This window comes from Ctenopharyngodon idella, chromosome 20 (assembly GCF_019924925.1).
Source record: "Ctenopharyngodon idella isolate HZGC_01 chromosome 20, HZGC01, whole genome shotgun sequence".
Taxonomy (NCBI): Eukaryota; Metazoa; Chordata; class Actinopteri; order Cypriniformes; family Xenocyprididae; genus Ctenopharyngodon; species Ctenopharyngodon idella.
In genome coordinates, this window is record NC_067239.1 from 26909581 (window position 1) to 26937239 (window position 27659).

The 27659-nt window shown below is 37.0% G+C and overlaps 1 protein-coding gene and 2 non-coding genes across 4 annotated transcripts in view; 2 read left to right on the forward strand and 1 right to left on the reverse strand.

The window, feature by feature from the left end:
* Window positions 1–27659, reverse strand: part of LOC127501838 (dehydrodolichyl diphosphate synthase complex subunit nus1) — a 111980-nt gene that overhangs the window by 66900 nt on the left and 17421 nt on the right. Inside the window, exon 1 of one of the 2 annotated variants that reach the window (XM_051874068.1) lies at window positions 27068–27476. The exons of the other annotated variant lie outside the window; for it this stretch is intronic. Within the exon in view, the coding sequence (XP_051730028.1) occupies window positions 27068–27177 (110 nt within the window). The 5' untranslated portion in view covers window positions 27178–27476. Of the gene's footprint in view, window positions 1–27067; window positions 27477–27659 lie in introns of those variants that run through there. 2 annotated transcript variants of the gene reach the window in all.
* Window positions 16750–16821, forward strand: trnag-ucc (transfer RNA glycine (anticodon UCC)). Its single transcript has one exon. It is a non-coding gene; the product is annotated as a tRNA-Gly (tRNA).
* On the forward strand, window positions 17177–17292 carry LOC127503004 (U5 spliceosomal RNA). Its single transcript, XR_007926991.1, has one exon. It is a non-coding gene; the product is annotated as a U5 spliceosomal RNA (small nuclear RNA).

A 27659-nucleotide genomic window follows, 5' to 3' on the forward strand; every position in this document is an offset into this window, starting at 1 on the left:
GAAATCTAAGAGCTTTCTGTCCCTCCATTGACAGCTACGCAGCTACCACTTTTTCTCACTTCAAAAAGTTCATAAAGAGATCGTAAAACTAATCCATATGAATTGAGTAGTTTAGTCCAAATTTTCTGAAGAGACACGATCACTTTATACGGTGAATAGATTAAATTTAGGCATTCAGTCACATATAAACATTCATCAGTGAACATAAACAGAAGCTCAACCGTACTTGATTGATGCGCGAGAACAAACCTCACCGAGCATGTGTGCGTTGATTAATGTTTATATGGGAATAAAAGCCTAAATTAAATCTGTTCATCATATAAAGTGATAATGTCTCTTCCGAAAATTTGGACTAAACCCCTTGATACATATGGATTAGTGTTACGATCTCTATATGAACATTTTGAAGCGTCAAAGTGGTAGTTGCATGGACTGTCAATGGAAGGACAAAAAGCTCTCAGATTTTATTATAATATTTGCATTTGTGTTTCAAAGATGAACAAAAGTCTTACAGGTTTGGAACGACATGAGGGTGAGTAAATGATGACATTTTTCATTTTTGGTTGAACTAACCTTTCAACTGCAGCCTGCTAAAAAGTCTATTTTACTATCTACTTCACTATATTACTTTGTCTACACTCTCACTATTTCTAAATCCCTCCCTACTCTAGCTTGTACTATCATGAGTGATGCCTGAAACTTTGTATTGCTAGCACTTCTTGTGTTTTAAGCCTCTTTAAGATGAATCGCTTGTTGTATTCCTCAATTTTAAGTTGCTTTGGATAAAACCGTCTGCTAAATGAACGAATGGTAATATTACTCTAAACATAATGCTTCGAAAATTCAGTGTAATTAATATTCTTTGACATACTATTTTCAACTTACTATGATTTGAGACAAGTTGATCCTAATCTTGCATACTACAACATACAGATACTTTGCAAATTGGAATGCAGTCACTGTTTCAAAGAAGACAGACATTGGCAGGCACTCTTAAAACAAAAGTTAAATCATAATGAGCTTCATATCAGCCTGATGGGAAAAAGATGGTTAAAGCAAGAGACTTGAAGTATAATGGAATGCCGCAGTGCTTCATCAAACTTAATTAGAGGTCTAAAAGACAGAAATACTTGGCTGTGAACCAAGATGAGGTGTCATGACCAAGAGCAAAAGACAGCAGACAAGCACATAAAACTTTTATTCAACCATTAACGCACGTCCCGCAGAGATGCCTGTCAAATGGGACAAAAAATGACTAGTGATCACAGCTATGTTGTCAATCAGAAACCTTAGGCAAGCAGCACGACTACTTAATTGGTACCATCACATGGCATACTGATGAATACAAGTGACATCGTACAACTAGTAATTGTTTAGCAGTTGCGTTATGTAGATTCATCAGATTTAAACTTGTAATTTAGCTGACACTTTCATCAACTTTTAGTTCAGTCATTACTGGAAAAAAACTCTTGAAGTAACTTCGCAGTGCTCATGACTTTGAGAGAGGAGACTAGTTTAAAAGTGAAAAAGTACATTCTTCAAAACTTCTTTTGTGTTCCAACAATGAAACAAAACCATACAGGTTTGGAATTACATGAGCGTGAGTAAATAATGACGGATTGTTCATTTTTATGTGAACCATTTCTTCAATCTGTTCATACTGATTAGGTCTGAATATGATTACTACCTAAATTAGCATGGAAATCCCAGCAATTACCTTCAAGATTAGCATCATCATGACCTAATTAATTATACATTCACTATCTGCAACAGACACTTACTATCATTTACTAATCAAATAGATGTTCATTAGTGACATCATTCTTTCATAGCTAATGCAGAAACTCCAGCGGGGTTCTCCATGTGAAGTAGAGCTCTGTACTACTAATGAAGATCATGCAAATAAAACTTAATGATAAATGCCCCTAAAAACACATAAGGCTTGATGGAAAGGTTAATCAGGAACATCTAAGAAATATCAAGTGACTGACTGAATGCACATTTCTATAAAAATCAGCAAGACCAACTTGAGCTGCACAATTATTTCCACTGATAATGTAATTGTGATTATTGATGACAATTTAATGAAATAAAATGGTTAATTTCTCACTGTTTTGTTCTCAATGCAACTTTCATGAAGTAAACTTTCACTAAAGCATTCCTTTCGCCGGAAAAATAGTCCCTGACCATAAACAGCAACAGAAGTTACATTATTATGCCATTAGATGGCGGTAAAGACTGTCTTTATGAGTGTGTCAGTCAGTAGCGAAAACTTTTACATTGAAAAGACTGAATTGTTGAGAACACGGAACAAGACGCAACTGACAAATGCTTTGACTAGCGCTGTCAGTCATGGGAAAACCCCTTAACTGTTAAAAAGACAAGATAATACATTGGACATTTAAACAGATTTTTTATTATGAACATAGGACTGACCTGAAGGAAAATGCTAAATCTGAATGCAGGTAATAAACTCGCTTACTCTATCTCTTTCTCACAATACTCTTCCACATAATACAGTAGGCTTCAATGAACAATATCAATTGAGAACATACAGTTTACGTTACTAAGAGTAGTTGCTTAGGGTGTTGTGTAGTGATACACAGAACCGTTGGGTGAAGCGGTCATAGCCGTGTTTTTATCGTGAGTAAAACAGCTATTGACCAATCAGAATCAAGGACAGGAACTAACCGTTTTATAAATATATATACTGTATGAGATTTCTCGTCAAGGTGAAAAGCTGTCTCGCGATATTGCCACGATGGAGAGGGTGAAATTAGGATAGAATATGCCACTGTTGCGTTTACATCCAGCTCATCCAACACAAGCTCATCCATGGCAGAGGATTTGTTGCACAACAGAGCCTAAGCGTTTGACAAATGTCTTGTCTTGAAGAATGCACACTCTGTACTACTGCAGCTCCCCCTATATATATATATATATATATATATATAAAATAGGAGTACTGCACCTTGGTCCAGCAATGAAAACTGTGGTGCAAAAAAGTGACAACACAAGTACACCTAATTCAAAAATTCAAAATGATACAACTTACACTTTTCTCAATCACTTAATTGGGCCGAAACGGCAGTCACAAAGGTACCATTGAGATCAAAAGCGTCAGGCACTTTAGAATTCAATACAATTCAATGTTTCTGAAGGGTGCATCCTCTCCGACCCTCTCTAAAAGACGAGTAATTACCTCAGTGCCTCAGTCCCCAAAAGCCGCTGGTTATGATAAAGACAACCTATCTGAAAAGAAAGATTGAGAATCTCTGTACGTGAACGAACAAAAGTGCCATGATGCTCCAGAATTTCTGCGGCTTCATTTATTTTCTTATTGTCGTAGAGAAAGAAGCTGCTCCTAGCTGACAAGAATATCGATGAGCACGATGAGTACATCCTAACCTCAAATCTATTTCACAGGACACTAAATCACAAACTTTATTTCATCTTTTTTTTTTTTTATAAATATAATCTAAGATGTTCATTTTATGAATAATTTACCTGCTCTTACAAGGTAATAAAGAGTTACTCAGGCATAACGCTCTCATGAATTATTCAAATCAACAGTACAGTTCTCATCTAAGAGAAGGGTGGCCTGATTTTACTGTTTTTTAAGCTCAAACTCGAATTACACTGAAATGATATATGTCTTCAGAAAGTTGCAGGCAGGTACAATCCTTGCTGACTGGATACATGCTGCAATCACTGTTCTCTGTTACAGCACATTTCCTGCTTCAGTGGTTCTGTGAAACAGTCCTCCCAGAGAGGGTCATGAGATAAGGATAGATCCCCACACTCTTCACACGTTCGGGCTGTATCAACGCTTTGCAGTCTTAATGCACACATGCAAACCAATTAGTCCATGTGGACACACGGCCACACATAATATATGCTCATGACTGTGCACACTTAAAATAGTTCACTCAGAAATTAATATTCTGTCATTATTCACTCACCCTCATGTTGTGTGTAATGGATTCGTGATGTAAAAGAAAATGTGATTCATCAGACCAGGCCACCTTCTTCCATTGATTCTCACATGCCCACTGTTGGTGCTTTCGGCGGTGGACAGGGGTCAGCATGGGCACCCTGACTGGTCTGCGGCTATGCAGCCCCATACGCAACAAACTGCGACGCACTGTGTATTCTGACACCTTTCTATCAGAACCAGCATTAACTTCTTGAGCAATTTGAGCTACAGTAGCTCGTCTGCTGGATTGGACCTCACGGGCCAGCCTTCGCTCTCCACGTGCATCAGTGAGCCTTAGCCGCCCATGACCCTGTCGCCGGTTCACCACTGTTCCTTCCTTGGACCACTTTTGATAGATACTGACCCAAAGACTATAGAATAACACAAGACATGTCACTCGTATTGTTTTGAATGGGAGAAAGTGTAACGCTCAATATGGCGGAATAAGTCCCGCCTTCAAAATAAGAGCCAATCGCCGACCTGTAAAGTCATCGCGTCACTGCAGCGGCTGTTAGAAGCACCGGTTTCTATAGAAAGTCAGACGCGCGCCTCCGAAATGAGGCACAAGAGACGCGCATTTAGGTCTGCGCATGCACATTAGCTTGATCCAGCCTAAATACTGTTTTTTTGTCATGATTTGAGCGTTTGGAAAAAAAAATGATGAGACAGTTGTTGTCAGATTTCATTGGTGATTTCAAATATGAAATTTAATCGAAAGCTTGGCAAACAGCTTTGGAGAATTTGATGTTTCCCCATTCAAAGAGATAGGAGCTGCATGATGCCCAGGATGCCCGAGAGGCGTTTCAAAGATGGCCGCCGAGTGAAATGACTTGTCTTAAAGGGACTTTGTACTGACCACTGCAGACCGGGAACACACCACAAGAGCTGCAGTTTTAGAGATGCTCTGACCCAGTCGTCTAGCCATCACAATTTGGCCCTTGTCAAACTCGCTCAAATCCTTACGCTTGCCCATTTTTCCTGCTTCTAACACATCAACTTTAAGGACAAAATGTTCACTTGCTGTATAAAATGATGGTTCGGTACATACCTCGGTTTTGAAGTCAAGGTTTGGTATGGGTTTGGTACAGCAGGGTGAGAAAACAAAACAATTTTTTCTCTTTTTTTATTAAACAATGTCTTACTGAACAAACTGTGTCTCTGTCTTTAAATGTATTCAATTATAATTAAAATTTTCTTAAGGATAAAAAAATCTATCTCTGCTAATGTTGTAAACTATTAGGGAGCCCTTACCTGCACATTACTATAATAAAGGTTACAATTAACAACAGAGCCCAAATTATGAAATTCAATTGCTATTTATTTTTAGATATAATCATCAACACTCAAATAATAATAAAAATGTATGTATCGTAAAAATTACACATAAGGCAGTTTTGCATTAACTTCTGTTTCTCCAATTCGTTGTTGAAATAGGCCTATAATCATTTACACAGTGGCTGTCATAACTTGTTTTCATGACGGATTTATTTAGGCCTTACATTAACTAAAAGGTTAAGTAAAATGTAATTAATGTATCCACCTTATTCCTACGCCCCATGACGCTTTGCGCGAATTAGGGTGTAACTTCCGTTAAGCTGTAAACAGTCAGTGAAAGGCTAGCTCTATGAACGCAATAATACGTTTTTTTTTTTAAACTGGGTACAATGAGATGACATTATTCTACTCACCCTTCAGCCAACGAACATTAAAAGGACATTTAAAAGTGTAAAGGCATCAACAAGGTACTTTCAACAGGCCATGAAAAAGCGCGATTCTTTCCACAGCAATAAAGGACGGGTTAAATATAACTAGTGATATATATCTGTATCATGTAATATACGTTGCCTTAATAAAAAAAAAATGTACATGAACTTCAGCATTGCGTGATACTATTTCAAAGTGATTTCCATCATTTTTACAGATAATAAATTGTATTTACCTGTGAAAACAAACCTGGAAAGAGACGTGAGGCTTTGAGGAGAAAAACGAGAGATTCGTGCATTCCAGTGAATTATTAATGGGATATATTGTAAATTATATCGGGAGAACAAACCACAAATGTGCAGTATATGTTGTCCTTTTTCATACTATTACAGTGGTATGCAAAGGGAAAAAAGAAAATAATCACGAGGATAGAAAGCAGCGACTGAAAAGAGCTCTTGCCATAGATATTCTTGTCATAACATGTTACGTTAAAATACCAAGCGTTACGTTATTCTCACGATATCTGAAAATAAAACATGAGAGAAAAACTGACAGCTCATTCAGTCATTCTGACGGATAAGCTTTATTTGTAGGGCAACCTTATGATTTGAAACGATTCGTTTCAGTCTTTTAAAATGGAAGTTCCCCAAACCGGAAGTGCAACCCATAATTCGAAACGCAGTAGGCTAGTCAGGAATAAGGTGGATAGGCTAATATAGTGCATATATTTAGCGAAACAGTTCGTTCCTCTAACGAACTAACAAGCTGTTGACACTGAAGGCTTTTCTGAGGTAAATACTACATGACATATTGTTTACAAACTGATTTATTCACGTCTTACCGCGGTTAAAACATTGCTTGAGCGATTAAACGAGATATGATACGTTTCAGTATGTTGTACTGTCTCTTTCAACATACCTTCATGTTCATTCTGTAGTAGTGAAGAGGAAGGGATGATCGCGTTCACTCGCGCTCCGCGCTGCCGTTTGGTTTGAACTGAGCCGCATCTGTCACGCCACATCAAAGAGCGTCAAAACGGCATTTATTGTTTGAATTTCGTGATAAAATGGACAGAATTTGAAAGATGGCACTTTGTTTCTTATCGACAGTAACAAAACACAGAGCTTATTGCGATTATTGGTGGTTAATGCTGGTTAAAATTGGTTAGGCTAAAAAGCATTACCGCGCGCGCCCCCTATCGCCTGTGACTGACATGTACCTTTACACCCCTAATACACACTACAGAAGGTGTACAATAGGTTTCTGAGAAACAAACTAAAATTTAAGTCTTTCCATTCAAGTTTTTAAATTCAATACAGTGTTCTTTAAAGGTACAGTGTGTGATTTGTGTGCCACTAGCATCAGTCATCTGGTAAACTGGGAGAGGAAGATTTTTAATATTAAAAAAAAAAAAAAAGATTACACACTTTATCTTTATTGAACACCCACCATAATCATGCAGGCCTCAGGACAGTCACAGGACAGCCATCCCTACAGCTGCATCCTATTTAACTGACCTTGCAGCTCAATTCTTCTAAGAAAGCCTTGCAGACTACTGATGCTGATAGGTGAGGTTGCATTATTTATCAAAAACACCAACAAATGAAAAACCCAGAGAGGGGGCGGTGAAGCTGGAGTTGCGTCAGCTCAGATGGGAATTATACGGCCGCAGGTCATCCAGCAGCCCAGGGATAATCATTCTTCAAAATCTCTGAAGCAGCCTTTGGAATGCAGCCACTTTACCATCTCCAAAGGGGCATCAGCCAGCGGGAGCCACGGCCGAAGAGTCGACCAGCAGTACTCCGGTCTGGCAAGAGTACTACCTTATTGAAGATGAAACAGGAAGGAGGGAACGCTCACTGAGAGGTGCATAGCCCTTGGCATTTTGTCAAAAATAACTGAATTTGCAACTACACCAGAAAATGCTTCTAATAAAAAACTCCTGATAGGATGTGTACGAGCAAATTGGTTCGGATATTTCCGATATTTTATATTTTTAAACTGCGAGGTAACACATATATCGTATATACCCTAAGAAAGCAGCATATTTCTGTGGTACAGTGGTAGGAAAAAAAGATACAACCATTTCATCTGTCTTCCAGCAAAGGAATCTGCCAGCATTTCCTACAAGCAGCAACACTTTCACACTCCATGCACAATAAACAGACAGTTGTCAGGCCAAACACACTGGCTTTGAGCCTAAAACAAACCCTGCAGTCCTTCAATATCCCATCAATCCACATGGCACTGAGCTGTCAGATATGAAAAGACGTCTATGCTGGCAGAGACCTTCATCTCTCTACCTGCTTCAACAGATGCATATTTAATCCAAACACAAGCATTTCCTTCAGCGGATGCGACTCTTACAGTACCACAATGGCAGATCAGGGAAAGTACATGTATATTGCTGAAATATAGCAGCTAACACTCCTTTGAAGTCTCTTATGCTCACCACAGCTGCGTTTATTTGATCAAAAATACAGTACAAACACTAATATTATTATAATGATTATTTCAATTTAAAATAACTATTTTGTATTTGAATATAATTTAATATATTAATGTTACTCCAGTTTTCAGTGTCACATGATCCTTCAGAAATCATTCTAATATGCTAAGTTGCTCAAGAAACATTTGCTATTGTTATAAATGTTGAAAAAAGTGCTGCTTAATATTTTTGTGGATACTTTTTTTAAGGATTCTTTGATGAACAGGAAGTTTTAAATGCATTTATTTGAAATAGAAAGTCTGTACTGTCACTTTTGATCACGTTTGTGTAAAAAAAAATATAACCATATTTAACAAGTTATGAAGTAAAATATCTAGCTTCCGCCAGACCGCTCTCCGTATTAAATTTACGAAGAAAGTGTAAACTCTTGCAGTTCAAAACGCTTACACTATGTCCTACGCCTTCCCTATACAACTTGCGGAAAAAGCTTAACTGACGTGACGCCAGTTTACACCTAAGTTGGCGGTCTGGTGGAAGCTAGATATTTTACTTCATAACTTGTTAAATAAATGGATGTGGATGGAAGCACTTTCTTCAGCTCATACTCGTTTGTATCGCTCACTGCCATTGTAAAGCTTGGATGCGTCAGGAAATTTATTAATATATCTCCGATTGTGTTCATCAGAAAGAAGAAAGTCATATACACCTAGGATGGCTTGAGGGTGAGTAAAGCTTGGGGTAATTTTCATTTGAAAGTGAACTAATCCTTTAATATGCAGAGTCAATTATAAGCCGTTCATAGGCTGTTTCCCCCACTTGGGCATCAACCAATAGCGTGAGTTTGGGCTCCCTGAATGTTCTCCGGCCTAAAAATATCCATAACTGATTGGTCTTATGTGCGATGACATCCTCTTCCTCACATACACAGAATCTCTCTTTGTTCCCACATTCATGACCCCACAAGGAGTGGGCTGATATTTCACAGGATCGCTTCCTCACAAACACATCTATTCATGAACCATGTGCACAGCATGTCTGAACGAAACAAGCCCTTATTGAACAAGCCTGAGAGGGAGAGGGGTGAAAGCCTTGCTCACTCCTTCCTCTCCATTGAACAATTTCTTTCTTTAAAGGTGAAGTGTGAATTTCTGCGCCATTAGCATTGCCAAATGGAACTGCAAAAAAGAATAACTGTTTTCAAACAGAAATTCAGCACTGAGCCAATGTTCAGGTAAATCAACCTAGCTTAAACATTAGTTTTAGTCACCTCTATATATTAATGCAAGACACTACAGGCAAAACAATTGCTTTCTTCATGCATTGGTCAATTTTTTTTTTTAGATTTTGGGCTACAGTATTTTGCTTCCATAACATGTCTTCTTTCAGACTAGTAAACATCTAAAATACACATTTAAGTGATTCTTTTATTACACTTTGGCCCGGTTTCACAGACAGGGCTTAGCCTAAGCCAGGATTAAGCCTTAGTTAAATTAGGGCATTTAAGTAGCTTTTATAAACGTACACTAGAAAAAAAACATTCCTGGTGTGCATCTTGAGACAAAACAATGGCTCTGACATATTTTAAGATCTGTCAGTACAAGTTACTTTCAGTTAAAACAGCTCAAACATGCAGTTTAGTCCAGGACTAGTTTAAGCCTTGTGAAACTGGAGGATAATCTATTTACATCTGCATATTTCAAAAACAATACATATCTTTAAAGATCGTTTCCTTAAAATTAGTTTTTTCTCGTGCAGTGAGACAGAAATCTCCACTTCAGCAGAACTTAGTTTTTTACAGTGTTTTTACAGAATGAACATTCAAACATTTATGATTATATATCATTTGTCTGATTTGTATAACTTTTTATTCCTAAAAACATGAAGAATTACAAATAAAAATTACAAATCTGAAAAAGAGATATCCAAAATCTTTAAATGTAATATGTCAAGAAAATGAAACAAGCTGTCTTTATCCAATGTTCAGATTTCTGTTCTTGAAATTTATTCAAATTAGTGCATGTTTAATAAGATAATGCTGTATTTGCAAACTTAAACATAATATTTCATTTCAGAAAACTTGTAATACAAAACAATACTGTGTACTGTGATTAATCAACTAGGGAAGTATGATATTTATTAGTTGAAAATTTTTACTCTATTCACCTGTCCTTAAGCTTGAACTAAAGTATTTTAACATTAAAAAAAGTTACACATTTCAGCTTCAAAAAAAAAATTAATAATAATAATAATAAATTTGGGCTCCATTACATTACTTGATAAATGTGTCTGGTCTCTAGCTTGACTCATGAAGAATAATGATGCACATTATTTTAAAATATATTCATAATATTTCATTGAAACATATTTTCTCCATCTCCTTAACTTTCTGCTCACATAATCAAGGATGCATGGGCATGAAAAAATATTAACCAATCATTTTATAGCCTGTTCACCTCGTTCTGAGCCAATCAAATCCTGATGAATAGTAATATACACTTATTAATTTAACAGACACTTTTAACCAAACAAATGCAAGCAATTTGTCAAAAGAAACAACAATACTTATAATATATGATGCCAAATTTAAAGACAGACTGGTACACAAGGTGAAACACAATTCGCCTCGAACTGCAGAAATAAGTTTTCTGTTTTCATGTTGTCTTTCATCTTCCCCCTTACTTGCTCTTCAGCCCTTTCCTCTATTTTCCCCTCGCTTTCTAGTTTTCAGTTTTATTCTCTTAATCTGTACCTTCAGGGACTGTTTCACATTTACTCCTGAGAGCAGATGAAGGTCTTTAGCTGTGGCTCCTGAAGCCTGACCCAGTTAGCCAAGCCTAAACCTCATTAACCAGTGATGGGAGTATATGGACCCATTCCATCAGAGGCATCAGGGCTAAAGAGAAAAGCACAGAAGAATAATAATGTAGTTTAAGGTTTGCCAGGTGGACTAATGAGTTCCCACAAGTCAATGATCCGACCCTCTGGTTCTGCCCAGAGATCCCTGTTCATCAGTGAAGCCACAGTCTCTGCTTAGCTTAGCTTTGCTGCTCTGCTGGGACGCAGCTAGCAGAGTCTGGAGTGCTCACCGTGCATGTTAAAAGGTGTCTATGCATGCTAAGTGCATCTTGGGAAAACTCTAAGGGCTGGTGATGTCAGATAGAAGGGTTTAAACATCAGAATACAGAATCAAATGCAACTAATGACATAAAGAACGGTACGCATAAAAAAGTTCCTCAGGTTTTTTTTTTGATTGCATGACTTGATATAAGTGATGTATGCGACATGGATTTGGATTTGTCAAATGTTATTTCGTGCCACAGCTAAACGTGTGCAGTACACTGACTCTTTGTTAAGGATGACAAGCATGTAATTTAATGAGAAGTTAAAGGGTTAGTTCACCCAAAAATGAAAATTCTGTCATTAATTACTCACCCTCATGTCGTTCCACACCTGTAAGACCTTCATTCATCTTCGGAACACAAATTAAGATAGTTTTGAAGAAATCTGAGAGGTATATGACTCCTTAGACAGCAATTTAATTACCACTTTCAAGGCCCAGAAAGGTACTAAAGACATCGTTATAATAGTGACTGCAGTGGTTCAACCTTAATTTTATGAAGCAACGACAATACTTTTTGTGTGCAAAAACAAAATTGCTGTCTATGGAGGAGTCAGAGAGCTCTCGGATTTCATCAAAAATATCTTAATTTGTGTTCTGAAGATGAACGAAGGTCTTACGGGTTTGGAACGACATGAGGGTGAGTAATTAATGACAGGATTGTCATTTTTAACCCTATGTTGCGATAACACAGGTACAGTGAGTTTCCAGTGACAAGCAATTTGTTTGTCAACACTGAAAGCTAATGTGAAATGGCAATAACAATTAACCAATCAGAAAATGAGTTATGTTTGATATATACACAATTCTATAAATATATTTGTAAAATATATTACAAATATTTTAAATATAAAATATTTATAATATAAATATACAAAATAATATATTTATACATATAATATATAATATACATAAATATATTTTAATATAATATTTTAGAATATTACACTGTAAAAAATTATTTTCATGAATTGTTATCCCAATTTTTTTTTTTTTTGTCAAATCAACTTAGATAATTAATGTGGTTCAGATAACATAATATTTTGAGTTTCTTTTGATTAAATCAATCGCCTTCATTGTATTAACTCAAATTTTTAATTTCAATGATGAACTCAAAATATTAAGGTAACCAGGTAACTTACTTTTTTAAGTTAAACCAACAATTCTTTTTTACAGTGTACACTATGTACAGACAAAATGCCAAATTATTAATTCCTAAATAAAGAATAATTTTTAAATCAATTTCATTTAAAATGTCTTTTTTGCCAGTCAAATGACTACACTAGCATGCAAAAATACTGTCTAAAAAAGAAAAATACATCAGCTTTTAGCACTTAATGCTTTATTATATACAGTGTGCAAAAAATCAAGTATGCAAAAAATCAAACATTAAATAGACCAAATGATTTTATCAACAAATACTGCAATTTGTCAGAATAAAACTCTCCATTGGCTTCAATTTGACATTGAAAAGATGGAGCGGAAACACATTTTCTGTTCTTCCAGTGTAACGGTTTAGTCTGCATGACCACTGGAGGTGCGAAAAAAATGTTCAAACAGCCCCAGTGCGATCAATGCCTTGATTATGTGCGGATGCTCCTCGCCTTACATCACTCCTTGGCAGTCATGAAGACACCGCTAAATGGGCGAACAGGGCCGGAAAATTGGACTCCAGCCATCTTCAGCGACACATCCTCTCTGTACTGAACTTTGACTCTGATCTCAGAATTTGCAGGGAGACTGGACTTGGTGGGGTGTTTTTAAAGCTGACAGAAATGCTCAAATGTGTCTGGCATAAAAATCTTTATTTTTATCCAATATATCAGTCTATGCGTGTGTTTCTTCAACTATAGGCACTTTTGCCCTTTTGCCTTGGTAAGACTAATTTCATAGCTAGCATTTTATGTATGCTAAAAACATGTAATTTAATCATATTTTACCACTTTTAAAGTAATAATTTAAAGCATAATATGACAAAATTACTGTCTGATTGGAAATTATATGATTCATTTTTATATATATTTAGTCTGAAAGTCTGTCTGGAACAAGGGAAAAAAACTTCTAAAATAAATATCAACTCTCAAACTCAAAAGTACCTGTAGTTGAAGAAACATCCTCATAACTGGGCATTGACGCATTAGAGTATCAGTACACCACTCAGAATTTGATTTTACAGATGCCTTATTGCACTGACAGTGTGCCATCTGACACGCTTAGATTTTATCTGTGGCGGATATTGACTAATGGCGCTGAAATGTCTTTGTCATAATGTCTGTTTATTGGACACTAGGGGACAGGAAATGGAGACTGAGTTCCATTTAAGCAGTAGGAAATGAACATGAAATCCTTGTGTCAAGACAAACAGGGATGGTCCAGGCCTTTAATTAACCCCTATAGACATGATAAATCGCTGAGTCTTTCTTTCTCTCTTTAATCTCTTAGAGGTGCAGTTTCTGAGGCTCTGCTATTCAATCTTGAAATGACCGAATCGCTACTTTTATTATGATAAAAAGACTTTTTCTGGACATAGAGAGCAATGTGCTCTGATTGGTTGGCTGGACCAGTGTGTTGTGATTGGTCAACTGCTTTGAGTGTGTTTGGGAAATCCTATTAGCTTAACCGCACGTTTAATCACACCACTAATGCAACTTAACCATGCTTCACCTCTTTCTTTCTTTTTTTTTTTGCACATACCCTAAGCAAGAATTACATAAATATTGATCAGCGAACATAAACAAAAGCTCAATCGAACCTGCCTGACACTCAAGAACAAACCTCTTGCAGAAGCTTAAATGTGCTGTGTAACTCAAGAGAATGTGTATAAAAGACTAAATTCAATCTGTTCATCATATAAAGCGATCATGTCTCTTCAGAAAATTTGGACTAAACCGCTCGATTCATACGGATTAGTTTTACGATCTCTTTATGAACTTTTTGAAGCGTCAAAGTGTCAGCTGTGTAGCTGTCAATGGAGGGACAGAAAGCACTCAAAAATATCTTCATTTGTGTTCTGAAGATGAACGAAAGTCTTACGGGTTTGGAACGACATGAGGGTGAGTAAATGATTTTCATTTTTGGGTGAACCATCACTTTAAGCTTATGTTTTTATAGTACATTGAAATTCATTATTATATGTCCACTTTAATGCGAAGTAAAATTTCAGATGCACAAATTCACCAAGAATTTCCCCTCCAAGTATCAGACTCCACCATAAAAATGCCACTCCAGTGCACTGAAATAACTCAAGTCACCAGACAGGACAGTTCAAGTGGTTTCTAGTAGAAGGAAGTGTTGCATGACAAACATTCAAGCTTTTCATATACCACTCGAGTCACAGTGATGAAAAGTGGCTGTCAGTGTAGATTATGACCAGCTTTTAGAGCTGACAGGACGGGTACAGATGCGGCAGCTCTGTCACTGACCCCTTATGAAAATACCCATGTGAAAAATGCACATTTTTTCCTTCCTTTTTTGTAGATATGCCACAGAAAACTAAAAGAGCTAATGGGGCCTTGTTAACTGGCAAAATCCATGACCCTTTGGGACTGTGCTTCATTAATTTAACTTGCAAAGAGGTCAATATGCATAGAACTCTTAAAGGTACAATACTATTCAATTTTTTTTTTTTTTTATGTTTTTGAAAGAATTCTCTTATGCTCAAGACTGCATTTATTTGATCTATTGTGAAATAATTTATTCCTGTGATAGCAAGGCTGAATTTACAGCATCATTACACCAGTCTGCAGTGTCACATGATCCTTTTAATGCATCCTTGCTGAATAAAAGTATTAAGGGGAGACACTACAGGCAAAAACACTGTTTTTTCAGGCACCTGTCAATTTTGAGATTTTGCACTTTTTGACTTTTCATAAAGTGTTTTTTCAGACTGGTGGAAAAAAAACATCCAAAATACATTTTTAAGTGTATATCTTATAGCACTTTATCTATTTGCGTCTATAGATTTCAATTACAGTAAATATCTTTAAAGGCCGTTTTCTCAAAATGAGTTTTTTCTCCTGCTCTGAGTCAGAAATCTCCACTTCAGCAGAACTTATATACACCAAACTTTACAGTTTTATTCCTATCTATATTCTGAAGGCTTTTACAGAGGGATTTGTTGATATATCATTCCTATCCTGAGTTATAGGTCCTTTTACTCAAAAAAACATGGCGAAAATAGATTTTTTAAGGCTATTGTCAGTATTCTCTAATTTACTAAAGCACAAAATAAGATATCCAGAATCCCCTCTGTAAAAGCCCTTTCATCTAATATGTCAACAAATAGAACCAAGAATTTTAAACCTGGACCTTTCCAATTTCCAGATTTTGTTTTTGAAAATGTATGCAAATGAGCATATATTTAAGTATATAAGGCCTCATTTACATATTAAAACATAAATTTATTCAAAACTTGTAATACATTTTTTTCTTATGTTTATGCCAGTAATAAACTGGAGAAGTTTCACAGTGATATCTTCTAATTTAAAAAAAATCCCTATTCACCTGTAGTGTCTCGCCTTAATTTATTTAAAAAAAGAAAGAAAAAAAACTGCTGACCCCAAACTTTTAAACTATAGTGTACAATAGCAAAAACAGTCAGAAAGAGGATGAAAAATGGAAATGGAAATCTAAATCTTAGTTTATAGGAGCAAGAAACCTTGACTAACACTATAAATTCAAGTTCTGCTACAAAAGTGTATATGTCCCCTTTAAAGACGTGGCTGACAGTGCCATTATTTTTGAGTTGGGGAATATAAGTCGAAATTTCGAGATCAAGCACACTAAGATTCTCCATCCTGCCTATTAAAGCACCTGCTTTCCCAGTGGCCCGTGCGGAGACAAATTGAATCCTAGGCGTCCTTCATTCACCAGCAGACTGACACACAAGGCGTCACTCCTGAATTCACCTAGATTAATCACGTTTCACTGGAGGGAATCAGACGTCAAGTGAATGATGATATTTGACTTTGCTGCAACGCTGTGAGGGGCAATTAATTGAGGAGAACGAATTTTTACTTTATTTTCTTTTCTCAGTTATGTTCAATCTTCCTGTTTTGTCAAAAGCCAGCTTCCCCATCACCTCTACGCAAGATCAGAATAGATCCAGGAATTATCCACATGTCTGGGCAAAGCATCTACTAACACACACACATTCCTAACGCCAGCGCTCCAAAAGATTTACTGAAGAAACCAACTGCTGAGTCTGAAAGTGGCTAAATTTTCAGACATTTTCCACTCTCCTGAGCTGATGTGTGATATTTCATTAGTCTTAGACCTCCCACAAATGCAGCAAAAGAAAAAAGAAAGTAAGCCATAAATATGTATGCTCTTCTGGTGAACGTGATTTCACCAAGTACAACATGTTCCTGGATCAACATCTTTATGGATCCTGGAACAACATTCCAATCAACCAATCAGATTTGAGAGTCAAGTAAGTTTACAGTATATGTCAAGATTAGGCTTACAACCAGGGTTAGGTGCTTCTACATCAGTGTTATTCCTGCGTTGGTGGTATAGTGGTGAGCATAGCTGCCTTCCAAGCAGTTGACCCGGGTTCGACTCCCGGCCAACGCATTGATTTTGGCTCAAGCTGTCATTAAAAAAGTCGTCCAGGGCCCCTGGCGACCTCCTTCTGCAACTCGTGGCTGGAGCAATAACTGGTGTATGGGTCGTTGGGCAGCAGCAAAGGACGAGGTCTCCCCATCGGGGAATCGAACCCCAGTCTTCCATGTGACAGGCAGAGATACTGTCCACTATACTAACAAGGAGCTGCAGCGGCAGGCCGTCGCTCCCGTTCAAAAATCTGCACGAGGACCAGCAAGTGACCAGCTGATGAAAAGCGTGCTGGCAGGAGTTTGCATCCTAGATTACCCTCGGTGAGCAAAGCGCTATAGTAGAGGGAGCACACAGGCCCAAGGGGGCGGAGGTATAGCTCAAGTTTCTCTTCATTATCGCATAAATCTTTCACCTTTTACTAAAGATTTCCGTGGAGGGGAACATTTGCGAGTGTTCTGTATTTTTGGGTGCTCTGCTCACGGCAGAGCTACGCAAGAGCGTTAAAAGCAGAGTAAATTTGCCCATGTTTGAGCTTGGCCACCGTGGTCGAGCCTTCTGCCAAAGCAGAGCGAAAGTAAGTGCGTCTTATCGTTGTCCGTATTTGCAGCCTTTGCCGGAGCGGCAGTTTGACCCAGTGGCTTCGCAGAATGATTCGCCGTTTCAAGACACTGGTGACGCCTGCCGTTCAAAATGGTGCAAATGCAACAAAATCTCAGCCAAACTGTGCATACAAACTCCTTTTACAAACCAACTGCAAATGTTTTTATTGGAAGTGTCATCTTGTCAAATCATCTCATAATATTAAACATGAAGTGTCTGAATAAAATGTGTTATTAAATGGTAGAGCTTGTTTTTAATGGAGAGCTTGGTAGGTCAGGTCAATAAAAAAAAGTTCATGTGTTCTTTTCAGTGCCGGGTCCAAACATAGAGACAGGAATGCTGTTCCAAGATCTGTCTTACTTGGCAAAATCATGGTGACCCCCCTCTTCTGGGTATCTACATGTTAAGTTAATGTAATTAAAGACATTGTAATACTTTTAAATAGACATTTTAAAGTCCCCCCGTGGTGAAAATCAAGTTTTTAATGTTGTTTATATGCCTATGTAGTGTTTTAATATGCTTTAAGACAAACCATGTGCAAATTCATAAGTCAACACTATTGCTGAGTATTTTCTGTTTAAAACTGCAGTGATCTAAAGACAATTTCAAAAACGTGGTTTGAAATCACTGGTGTTTCTTACGTCACGAACTACCTTGTAACCAATCGCGTCAACGTGCTGGCGGGCTTTAGCAACTATGACCGCTCTGAAGCAAGGGAGTGACTAACATTAGCAACACGTTATTAGCTGTTTGATAACATAGTCACGCAAAAGGCTAATGTTCACACAACCCTAAAATATGGCTTTAGAAAACTTGGAATGCAGTGTACAAGTCATAACTACTTCTCTGATGCTTTTATGGTGCTTTTGTGTCCTTTTTGTAGCTTAAAAATCAATCCTCATTATAATAGCATGAATAACTACATCATTCAGAATTTCTCCATTTGAGTTACATGGAAGAAGGAAAATAATAAAGATTTGCAACAACATGAGAATGAGTAAATGATCACAAATATGAAAACATAATAATAATCAATCATACTAAATACATTTTAATGCAGCACGTCATCCTCCTCAACATTAAGTGAAATAAATACATAAAAATGCATGGAGGAAGGACTTAAAGAGGGTCCTGCTAAGCCAAAATAAAGCTGATTAAGATGCTTGGATTAAATTGCTCATAACTGTTCCACAAAGCAATAAATGGGCATTAAGCTGCGAACAAAACTATGAGGCTCATTATCAGGAGAATTTCATAACGAAGACTGAATGTTAACTCAATTCTAACAGCTCCTGCCAAGTCAAGCCATGTGAGTTCCTCTGACCTGATTACCGCCACATGATTAAACAGCCAATTACATTGCGGCACAAGGCCCCGGAATAGCCATTCTGGGAGCAGAAATCATCAGATCTGCTCCACTGTTATTCTGAAAGGGTACTTCATGTCGGAGAAATACTGGTTGAGGGACTTGTAGGCTTTAAGCAACATTTCAATATTCCTATAGAGGGGTTTCCTTCCAAAGCTCCCAAATAGAAGGTCTTGTTTGTAATTAATTTAGAATATTTTCTTAGAATAAAGATTAGAATCCAAATTAAAAAGATACTTTGTAGCAAGGATTCAGCATCCAAATCTTCGCCTTGTAGGGATGAATGGCACGTTTCATTTAACATTTCACATGATTTCAGCTGTTCGGCGTGCAGTAATGGTACCACAGGAAATGGGAACAAAGTTGCGCTGTTAGACCCAGGAAGTCCACGAAGCAATGTGAATGGCTTGGCTGCACCAGAACAATAACATCAGCCCTCCCCCTCCTCAATGAGCCATGCACATTCCAAGCATTATCTTCCAGGTTGCTAAGAAAAGGAGCCACTTTCTTCAAGGATTACATTACGTCTTAACAACTCTGACAACGTGGAAAACTCAAGTATGACTAGCAGAATCTGTCGGGTTCAAAGAGGCTGTTTAATTCAAAAAAATCATTCTGCACCAAGGATTCTGATTATATATATTTCAAATAACCTACCATGTGGAAGCTGTAGACTAGCAGAAAGCATGTCTGTGATCTTTATTTCAGGGGAACTAATGCCAGGCACACATTACACATGACACAGTGTTAGATTGTTACAACTAGATGCTTAGCAATTGTAGTTTCACACTGCACACGTTTGGCACCGCATTGCGGAGTTAACACCGCAAAAGCTAACCTGCTAACCAGCATCTAAATTACATGTGTGAAACGTTCCTTTCCCTGGGGGTTAAAAGCAGTTTAGAACGTCGATAACCCGGGTTAAGCGCAGTGTGAAAAGCCCTGTATAGTATGAATGTGTGTAGAATGGTTGCGTCGCTTCACTACCCAGGTTTCCATTACAGATTTGCACAAAACTTTTGTGATATTTTCTAAATGTCGATAAAAAACTATTGCGAAATGACAGTATTTCCATTAACTAATGTTATACTACTAAAATGTAATTTTAGTCATTCCAAAAATCATGGCAACGGATGTTAGTAGGTTTAAGTATATACTGCAGCCACTGCACTAGCCATTATTTTTAATCGAAGGAGACGTAGGCGTGTTATCCAAGCATTAATGGCAAGGAAAGCCCCTTATACTTGGGAACGGCCATGTATGAGGTGTTTCTGGGTGTTTCTCCCTGCTATCTGCTTTGAGGTCTTGATAAATTGTGGCATTCCTTTGTTGTTTAGAATCCAGTATTCCTGTAATTCTTGTCTTTTATGAGTTTAATAAAGAACTCTATCCAAACATACCACGCCATCTTTAAAGAATGATCTACTTTTAAGTACACCAGGTCCTGTATATGCGGAAAAACTGTTTCCATTGCAGTTTTGCGAAATATTCCTTTTTTTCGAATTGTCTGAAAAACCACCTTGTGTAAAAAGTGTAAACTTTTTTGAAACACATGGGAGATTTTGCGAAATTGACGTGTTACCATTGGGCATATTTTCAATTTGCACAATTTGAAGGGTAATGGAAATGCAGCTACTGCCATTCATAAATCCTCTCCCGTGGCCTAATGGGATAGTAAAGTGTCCATCGTATGCACAGAATCTCGCTGGAAGAAGTATAGGTCATCCAGGTACTTTTTGTCTACTCTTTTATGAGTACAGTGAATTTGGACATACTTCTTTTGTCACATACTGTTTTTCGACAACTACTGTATATAGTACGGAAGTATGCAATTTCGGATGCAGCCTACGTTTCACAACCGGACATGTGCGAGAAGTGATACAGGAAATAAAGTAAGATCACATGTGAGACAAGATTTCTCATGCAAGACTGGATTTCTTCCCGGTAAAAATGGTAGCCGTCTATGCACTGATTTGCAGCGAAAAAGAAAAAAGAAAAATATGAAAGATAGAATGGATAGCATGCTGATGTTTTGTTGTTATATGACTCCTCCCCCTGAACTTTCCCTTGTCCTTTATCTTGCTCTCTTATTGGCTCTCTTATTGTAGTCGCAGACACGTCCAGATATTTAGCATGCTATCTAAAAAAAATTCACAGGCATCGGCGACGAATCAGCGCTTCTCTCAGATTGCGTCTTTGATAATACACGATTGTCACTCACGTGAATGAGCACTGATTTGCCTCTAATTTCAAGCATTAGTCAGCGATTTCCACAAAACTGTCGGCGAGTGAAAAGCAGGGGCGGAGCCAGGGGGTACATTCTGGCACATAAATGCCAGAATGTAAAATTAATTATGCATTTAAATGTGATACATTTTTGTTTGTACTTTATAAATTAATGCCTGCAAGTGAGGGATGATTTTAAAAAAAAGAAAAAAAGAAAAAAAAAAAATTCACTCAGCATTCCATGATCTAATTCACAATCTCAATTACAATCAAGTACAAATTAACTGTATTCAGTTGTGTTGTAGGCACAGTCCAGTACATTATAGTCAGACTCATTTTTATGTTGAAATAATGAAGATTTCTGTGCCACCCCAGACTGGTTGCTGGCCCCTGCCTGGCCACCCCTATGAAAAAATCCTGGCTCCGCCACTGGTGAAAAGGGAAACTAAAATCGTGCAATGTGTAGCATAAGGAGCAAAAGGGACATTTTGGCCAAATTAGTTTTTCCTTTTGTTTTTCCAAGAATATTCAATATTCAGGGCTCGACAATAAGGACTGCCCGATGGCCCGGGGCCAGTGTTAACGACGCTCGGGACAGCAGACGGAACTGTCACTTGCCCGATCGGGCCAGTGCTGTAGGATGTGCGATATATATCGTCTATGATATCGTAATTGTTGATTTAACGATCTGAAATTATCGAGTATGTGCCTCACTTTACAAAAACCAAACAAAAACACACCCATTGGGTGCACGCATGCACTACGTGACGTAGTCTAGTAACGTTAGGTTAGACTAGTGCGCGTGCATATTTAGTGTAAGCATTTACTGCGTGATTTAGTCTATTAAAATGCATTTAGAATGCATCAGAAATCAAGATAAGGTGCAAAAATGACCCTGTATATCTTTCATATTTATGTAATTTAATATAGTTAACCAATATTAAACAAAGAGCGCCGTTTTTCTCCAAATATCAGTACGATTACAAATGTGATATTGATTTTATACAGCGTACAGTTTAATGAACAAGAACTTAATATAAAGTGACTTACATTTTAGACACCAAATCGCCTGTTTCGCTCTATTTCGCCTAGGAAAATAGTTCCAAAGTCCACACAGCATTGTTTTGCGTCTCTGAGCAACACTTCCTGAATGAATCAGCCGTTTGAATGAATCGGTTGAATCTCAATGACTCGCTCATTAACAGGGACTTGCTGCCACCTACTGGCGGGTTTAATTTCACGTTTAAAGTGTCTTTTCATTTTTAAAATAATTTCAATTAACAGTATTTAACGTGTTATATTTTTCAACATTTCAAAAAAATATTTATACATCTGCAACAGCTCTTGACTGATTAACTTTAATAAATCTTTATTTAATATTTAATCTATAGTTATATAGTTAGCTGTACATTAGATTACAATTTCTGTACCTGAAAATCTCCTGTTTAAACCTACATGAAAAACTTGAAAAGCACCGTTTATTTCATTTATATGTTTGTTCTGTTGTATTTATTTTTGCTATTACTCATTATTTGATTATTTGTTACTATTTTATTACTTACTGTTTATTTTTCTAACAATATTTAAAATTTAAGTGAGTTAATCTAGTAGCTTTTGGTGTCATACCCCTATTTATTAAGGTTACATGCATCAAAAACAATAACTAGGCTTTTTTTATAGGCCCATTTTCTTTTCTTTCACTTTATTAATTTTTTGTTGTGGGGCAAGTGAAAATTTTGGCGGGGCAAGTAAAAATTTGAACCACTGCCTCGACCGGGCCAGCAGAAAAAATCCTTAGCGTTGAGCCCTGAATATATTAACACTAAAAACAATTAATACAATCTATTATTTTAGTATTGAAGTTAAGAAAAGTGTTAGCACAATGACTGCTGCATTTGGCTTAACATTTTACCAAGATGCCCAACCCCTCCATATGTCACAGAACTAGCTGGGACTGCTGGGTAGATCAATTTCAGAGAAATATAATCCATTACAAAACATTATCAATTTCTCCCTAAAACAACTTCCATCCATTTGCAAACATTATTAGCTGTAATGCAAGAAAGATATCTTAAGCAAATCTTCCTTTGCCATGTGAACCAAATGGGTTTTTCTACAGACTAAATGTGATTAGATTTAGCTTAGCTGTCCTCACTATCCATGTGTCAGAGAAAAGAACTGCTTCCACCCCCACCCCACCCCCCCAAAAAAACACATTTTGATTGAGTTCACTGTGGACTGGCACAATATTAATCACTGAAACAAAGGATCTGATTTTCAGCTGAACACTACGCACACACATTTTGAGGTGAGGACGGAAAACAGCTCTACCGAAGGTAATGGAGGACAAACTCCTTTTTAATGCTGCTCCTAACATGCCATAGGGAATTACTAGATGTTGCATATTTTATATCTTATTATGTCACATTGTTTCTGCAACCTCGTTGCACACTGTGAAAAGCAGTAACATGGCAGGTTTTACCCTTGAGTTCACACAAAAATATGGGTGTTATTTTTTGCCATGGAATTAAAAAAAAGAATCATCATTATGCTGCTCCTACCATGTCGCTCTCGAGCTCCAAAAAGGATTTGAACAACATGATTTTAATTTTTGAGTAAACTGCTCCTTTATGTGGTTATGGCATGTAAATGGAAGACAATCAACCAGGGTAAAACAACCTTGAGGGTTATTAATGCGACCTGAATCTTTCCTCCATTCATGGGCCAATTAAGCTTCATATCGCATTACTGGTTAATAGGGCATTGCTAGGTTGTTTCTAGAGTGTTTGAGGTGGTTAATGAGGTGTTGCTAGGTGGTTGCTAGGGTGTTCGGAGTGCTATGTGGTTGCATACTGGCAAAAAGAGCCTCTTGGTCTCTATCTATGATGGATGGATGGATGGGTGGATGGATATGTGCAATTTTCTGTCCAACAGGTGAACATCAAGTGTGATTTGATCAAAATATCATACTATTATCTACCCAGGTGAAAAAAGTACATTTCTATAATGTACTTAAAGTGCTCTATTTTCACGCACTATTTTTGTACTTAATATGCTAAAAAATTTTCTTTAGTACTTCTTAAGATAATCTTAAGAACATCTAATTGTACTTAACTGTACTATTTTGAGACACCATGAAATATGAACTAAAATGTGCTTTTAATATACTATCTCTGTATTTAAAAAATTGATTTAGTTACCACTTGTAGTACAAAAGGTACATAAGTGGTACCTAAATACATTTTATTAATACAGAGATAGTATATTAAAAGCACATTTTAGCTCATATTTCATGGTGTCTCAAAATAGCACAGTTGAGTACACTTAAATGTTCTTAAGATTATCTTAAGAAGTACTAAAGAAGAATTTTTAGTATATTAAGTACAAAAATAGAGCACTTTAAGTACATTAAAGAAGTGTACTTTTTTTTTTACCTGGGTATCTCAACAAGCCACTTTATTTGAAGCATCACTCTAATCTGTAGCACAAATAGTATCTGACAAGTTACACACTACATTTTAGTGCATAAGTTTAGGGGTATGAGCAATAACAGTAGTGATGTGGCACTAAAGATGTTAATTTCTATACAGTGGATATCCTACTGGTTAAAAGATTCCTCAGTCAGAACAGCTTCACTTTCACCCTAAGAGCAGATTCTACTTTTGGCAGGTTCACAATGGGCACAGAAGCACCCAGTGTGCAACCTGATCTGCCCCTGCACAGATTCCACCTCCTGGGATATTGTTCTGGGAAATAAAGGCAAGTGGCGGGGATAAAAAGGACCAGCAGATGGCAAAGAGAGAGAATGAGTGGGCCGCCTGACTCATCTGACCTAGGACTACCAGCTGTCATCCTCTCTGCATAACCACACACACAACTGGAGCTACTGAACCCTACCCTTACACACACAGATGCACAGATGACCAAACACAACAACTTGAACAAGTCAGAGGAACACTGTCATGTTTAAAGGTGGAACGTCCAAATTACGCTAAGAAATTAACCAGGGTTTGAGGCAAAAATGCCACCAAAAGTGACAAAAATGCCTCAATATTTTAAGTATGGAAGGAAAAAAAGTGCCCACCATGCTTTCTACCCCTTTTAACAAATTATATACCTAATTAAATTTATATAAGGGTCATTGACGAATAAGATTTTTAAAAGTGTAAAAAAACATAATGGAGACAGAATTAATTTTGAAGTTTTATTAAGTGTTAACAATGAGTTTATGTGGTTTTTATAGTCAATTAACACTGCTTTTGTCATTTTTTACAAGATGGACAAAATTTGTCACCAAAAAAGTCATTCGGTTTAACCAAAATTTCGGTTTTACCGAATGACACTTGGTTATACCGAATGACGATATTTTCAAACAATGCAAATAGACTTATATCTAGCTAGCTAGCTAGCAAAAGGACAATCAAACATTTTATATTTAGTACAAGTTTTTAAAATATTACATTTTCCATGTTTTATAGCGGTTGTACCGAATGACCTGATGTTTTGGGACATGTGTATGAGCAAGTGAAAACATGAATTTTTCAAATAGTTAAGAGAGAGTTAGTTACTTTGCTTAATGATCATGTGGTCCTTTGCAGGTGTCTGAATGATGTCACATCCTGTCACATGATATTGACCGCATGACTTGATCCAAAATGGTCCCTTTATATTGGTTAATCCGAATAACATAAATGAAATTAATTTTTCCAGACATTCTTTCTCATAACAAAGCAACGACTTCTACACATAATTTTAATACAATTTTGCACAATGTTGATATATGATGTATGATATATTTATTCATGCCAGAATAAAAAATATATACATTTATTACATTTTAAGATATTTTAATCACAAATGAAATGGCTGTATTGGCCTTTGGACGGTTAAACCGAATGACCTTTTGACACTTCAAAATCTTTAAAATACCTTTATATGTAGCAAAATATAATGAAAACCTTTTTGAATTCAATAAAACAGATCTAGTTGTACTACCTTACATACTTTGGATGTCATATCTTTGTTTTTTATTATTATTAAGGCTTTTGGACAAAAAAATGAGCTATCAGGTCATTGACCCATATATATATGAAAAAATATATATATACTTGAGTCAATTTGGATTCTATACTTGAATCAGTTATTACTGGAATCAGTGAGACAGCAATGGCCTGTAGTAGGTGTCAATTATTCGTATTCACACAGCCTTAAATGCGAATTTTGTGCTAACATGATGGGTTTTGATGGAAAAGAATAAAACACTAAAAAAAGTAATCAATTTGAAGGGGAAAGTTAATTTCTGACACTGACTCCCACCTAAACTAAACCCGAATTTGTCAACCTTAGAACTCAAGATTAGATTTTCAACTCGAGTTGCACAGATCAGTTTTATTTGACCAAATTGTTCTTTTGTTCTGTTTAAGTACACAACAGGTTTTCTTTTGCCACACTTTAACAAGTGCTGTAGACAGAATTCCTCTGGCGTCTGCGTGCACTTGTGATTGATGGACGCGCACATCACAAGACAAAAGAGGCGAAGTGTGCATTTCTCCTCGAGACCTTTCCGTCACCGTGATGAAGTGAATCCTGACTTTTACAAAAAGACTATCTGTAATGCTCACTGCAAGCATGCAGACAGAGGAACAACAATGGAAGGAATCAATTTAAGCAATTCTAGTATTTGCCATTAGAACATCAATATTATCTAAATCACTGTCCAACTGAACAGTAAAGATGACCTGCCACTGCACATGAACGTAAAAACAGGACTTGCTTCACCTATCTGTAGCTGATGACGGACTAAAATAAAGATGAAAAAACAGGTTTATCATTTGGATCAGCTATTACAAACAATCTTACATCTGTTTGCACTATTATAAACTCTATTGTGACCATTAGAACAGATGGGTTCGGTGTACTCTGATGTAAACATGGATGAGCAAACCAGGTGCATTTGCAAAATAAACATCTCAATAAATGTGCATAGCACTACAAAGTTGAATTGATTTCTGTTGGCATGTAAGAGCAAATCTAAACATATCCTGATCCAATATCTCCAGTGGTTTCTCTTACCTGTTAAGCACTTTCTTCATCCTCTGAAACACCGATGGTGATGCGGTGACTGTCTCTGATGGAATGGTCTCGATAGTGGTGACAACATGGTTCTGGTGCTCGGGCATCATCTCTAAAGCTGAAAACTAATGCGATCAATCAGTAAGCAGTGATCATTCCTAAGGCTTTGGTTATTCCGACCAGCTCCAGCTCTCCATATTGCAGGTGAGAATAAACAGGTGTATGTATCTCCAGAAAGTGGTGGAGGAGGAGGGATGCTGGAGGCTCCTATAGGTCGTTGGATGTTATAGATTCATGCACGATGCACCTGTTCCCCTGTTTGCTTTCTGAGCAGATGTGTCCCGGTGTTTCGGTGCGCATTTTCTGAACGCCAGAGCAGGACTGCCGTGATTATTGGGAGGCGGTGCGTTTTTGAGTGAAATAGACAGTTTGGCCGCTAGAGGCCACTGCTTCCAATGGAACGCATCGACCAATGAGAATGATTTTTTTTTTTTAAATGAAGCTCATGTATTAATTAAAATGCTGTAATAAATAAATATAAACAGATTTATTAAAGGTAAAAAATAAGAACTATAATAAATGCATGCAAGGA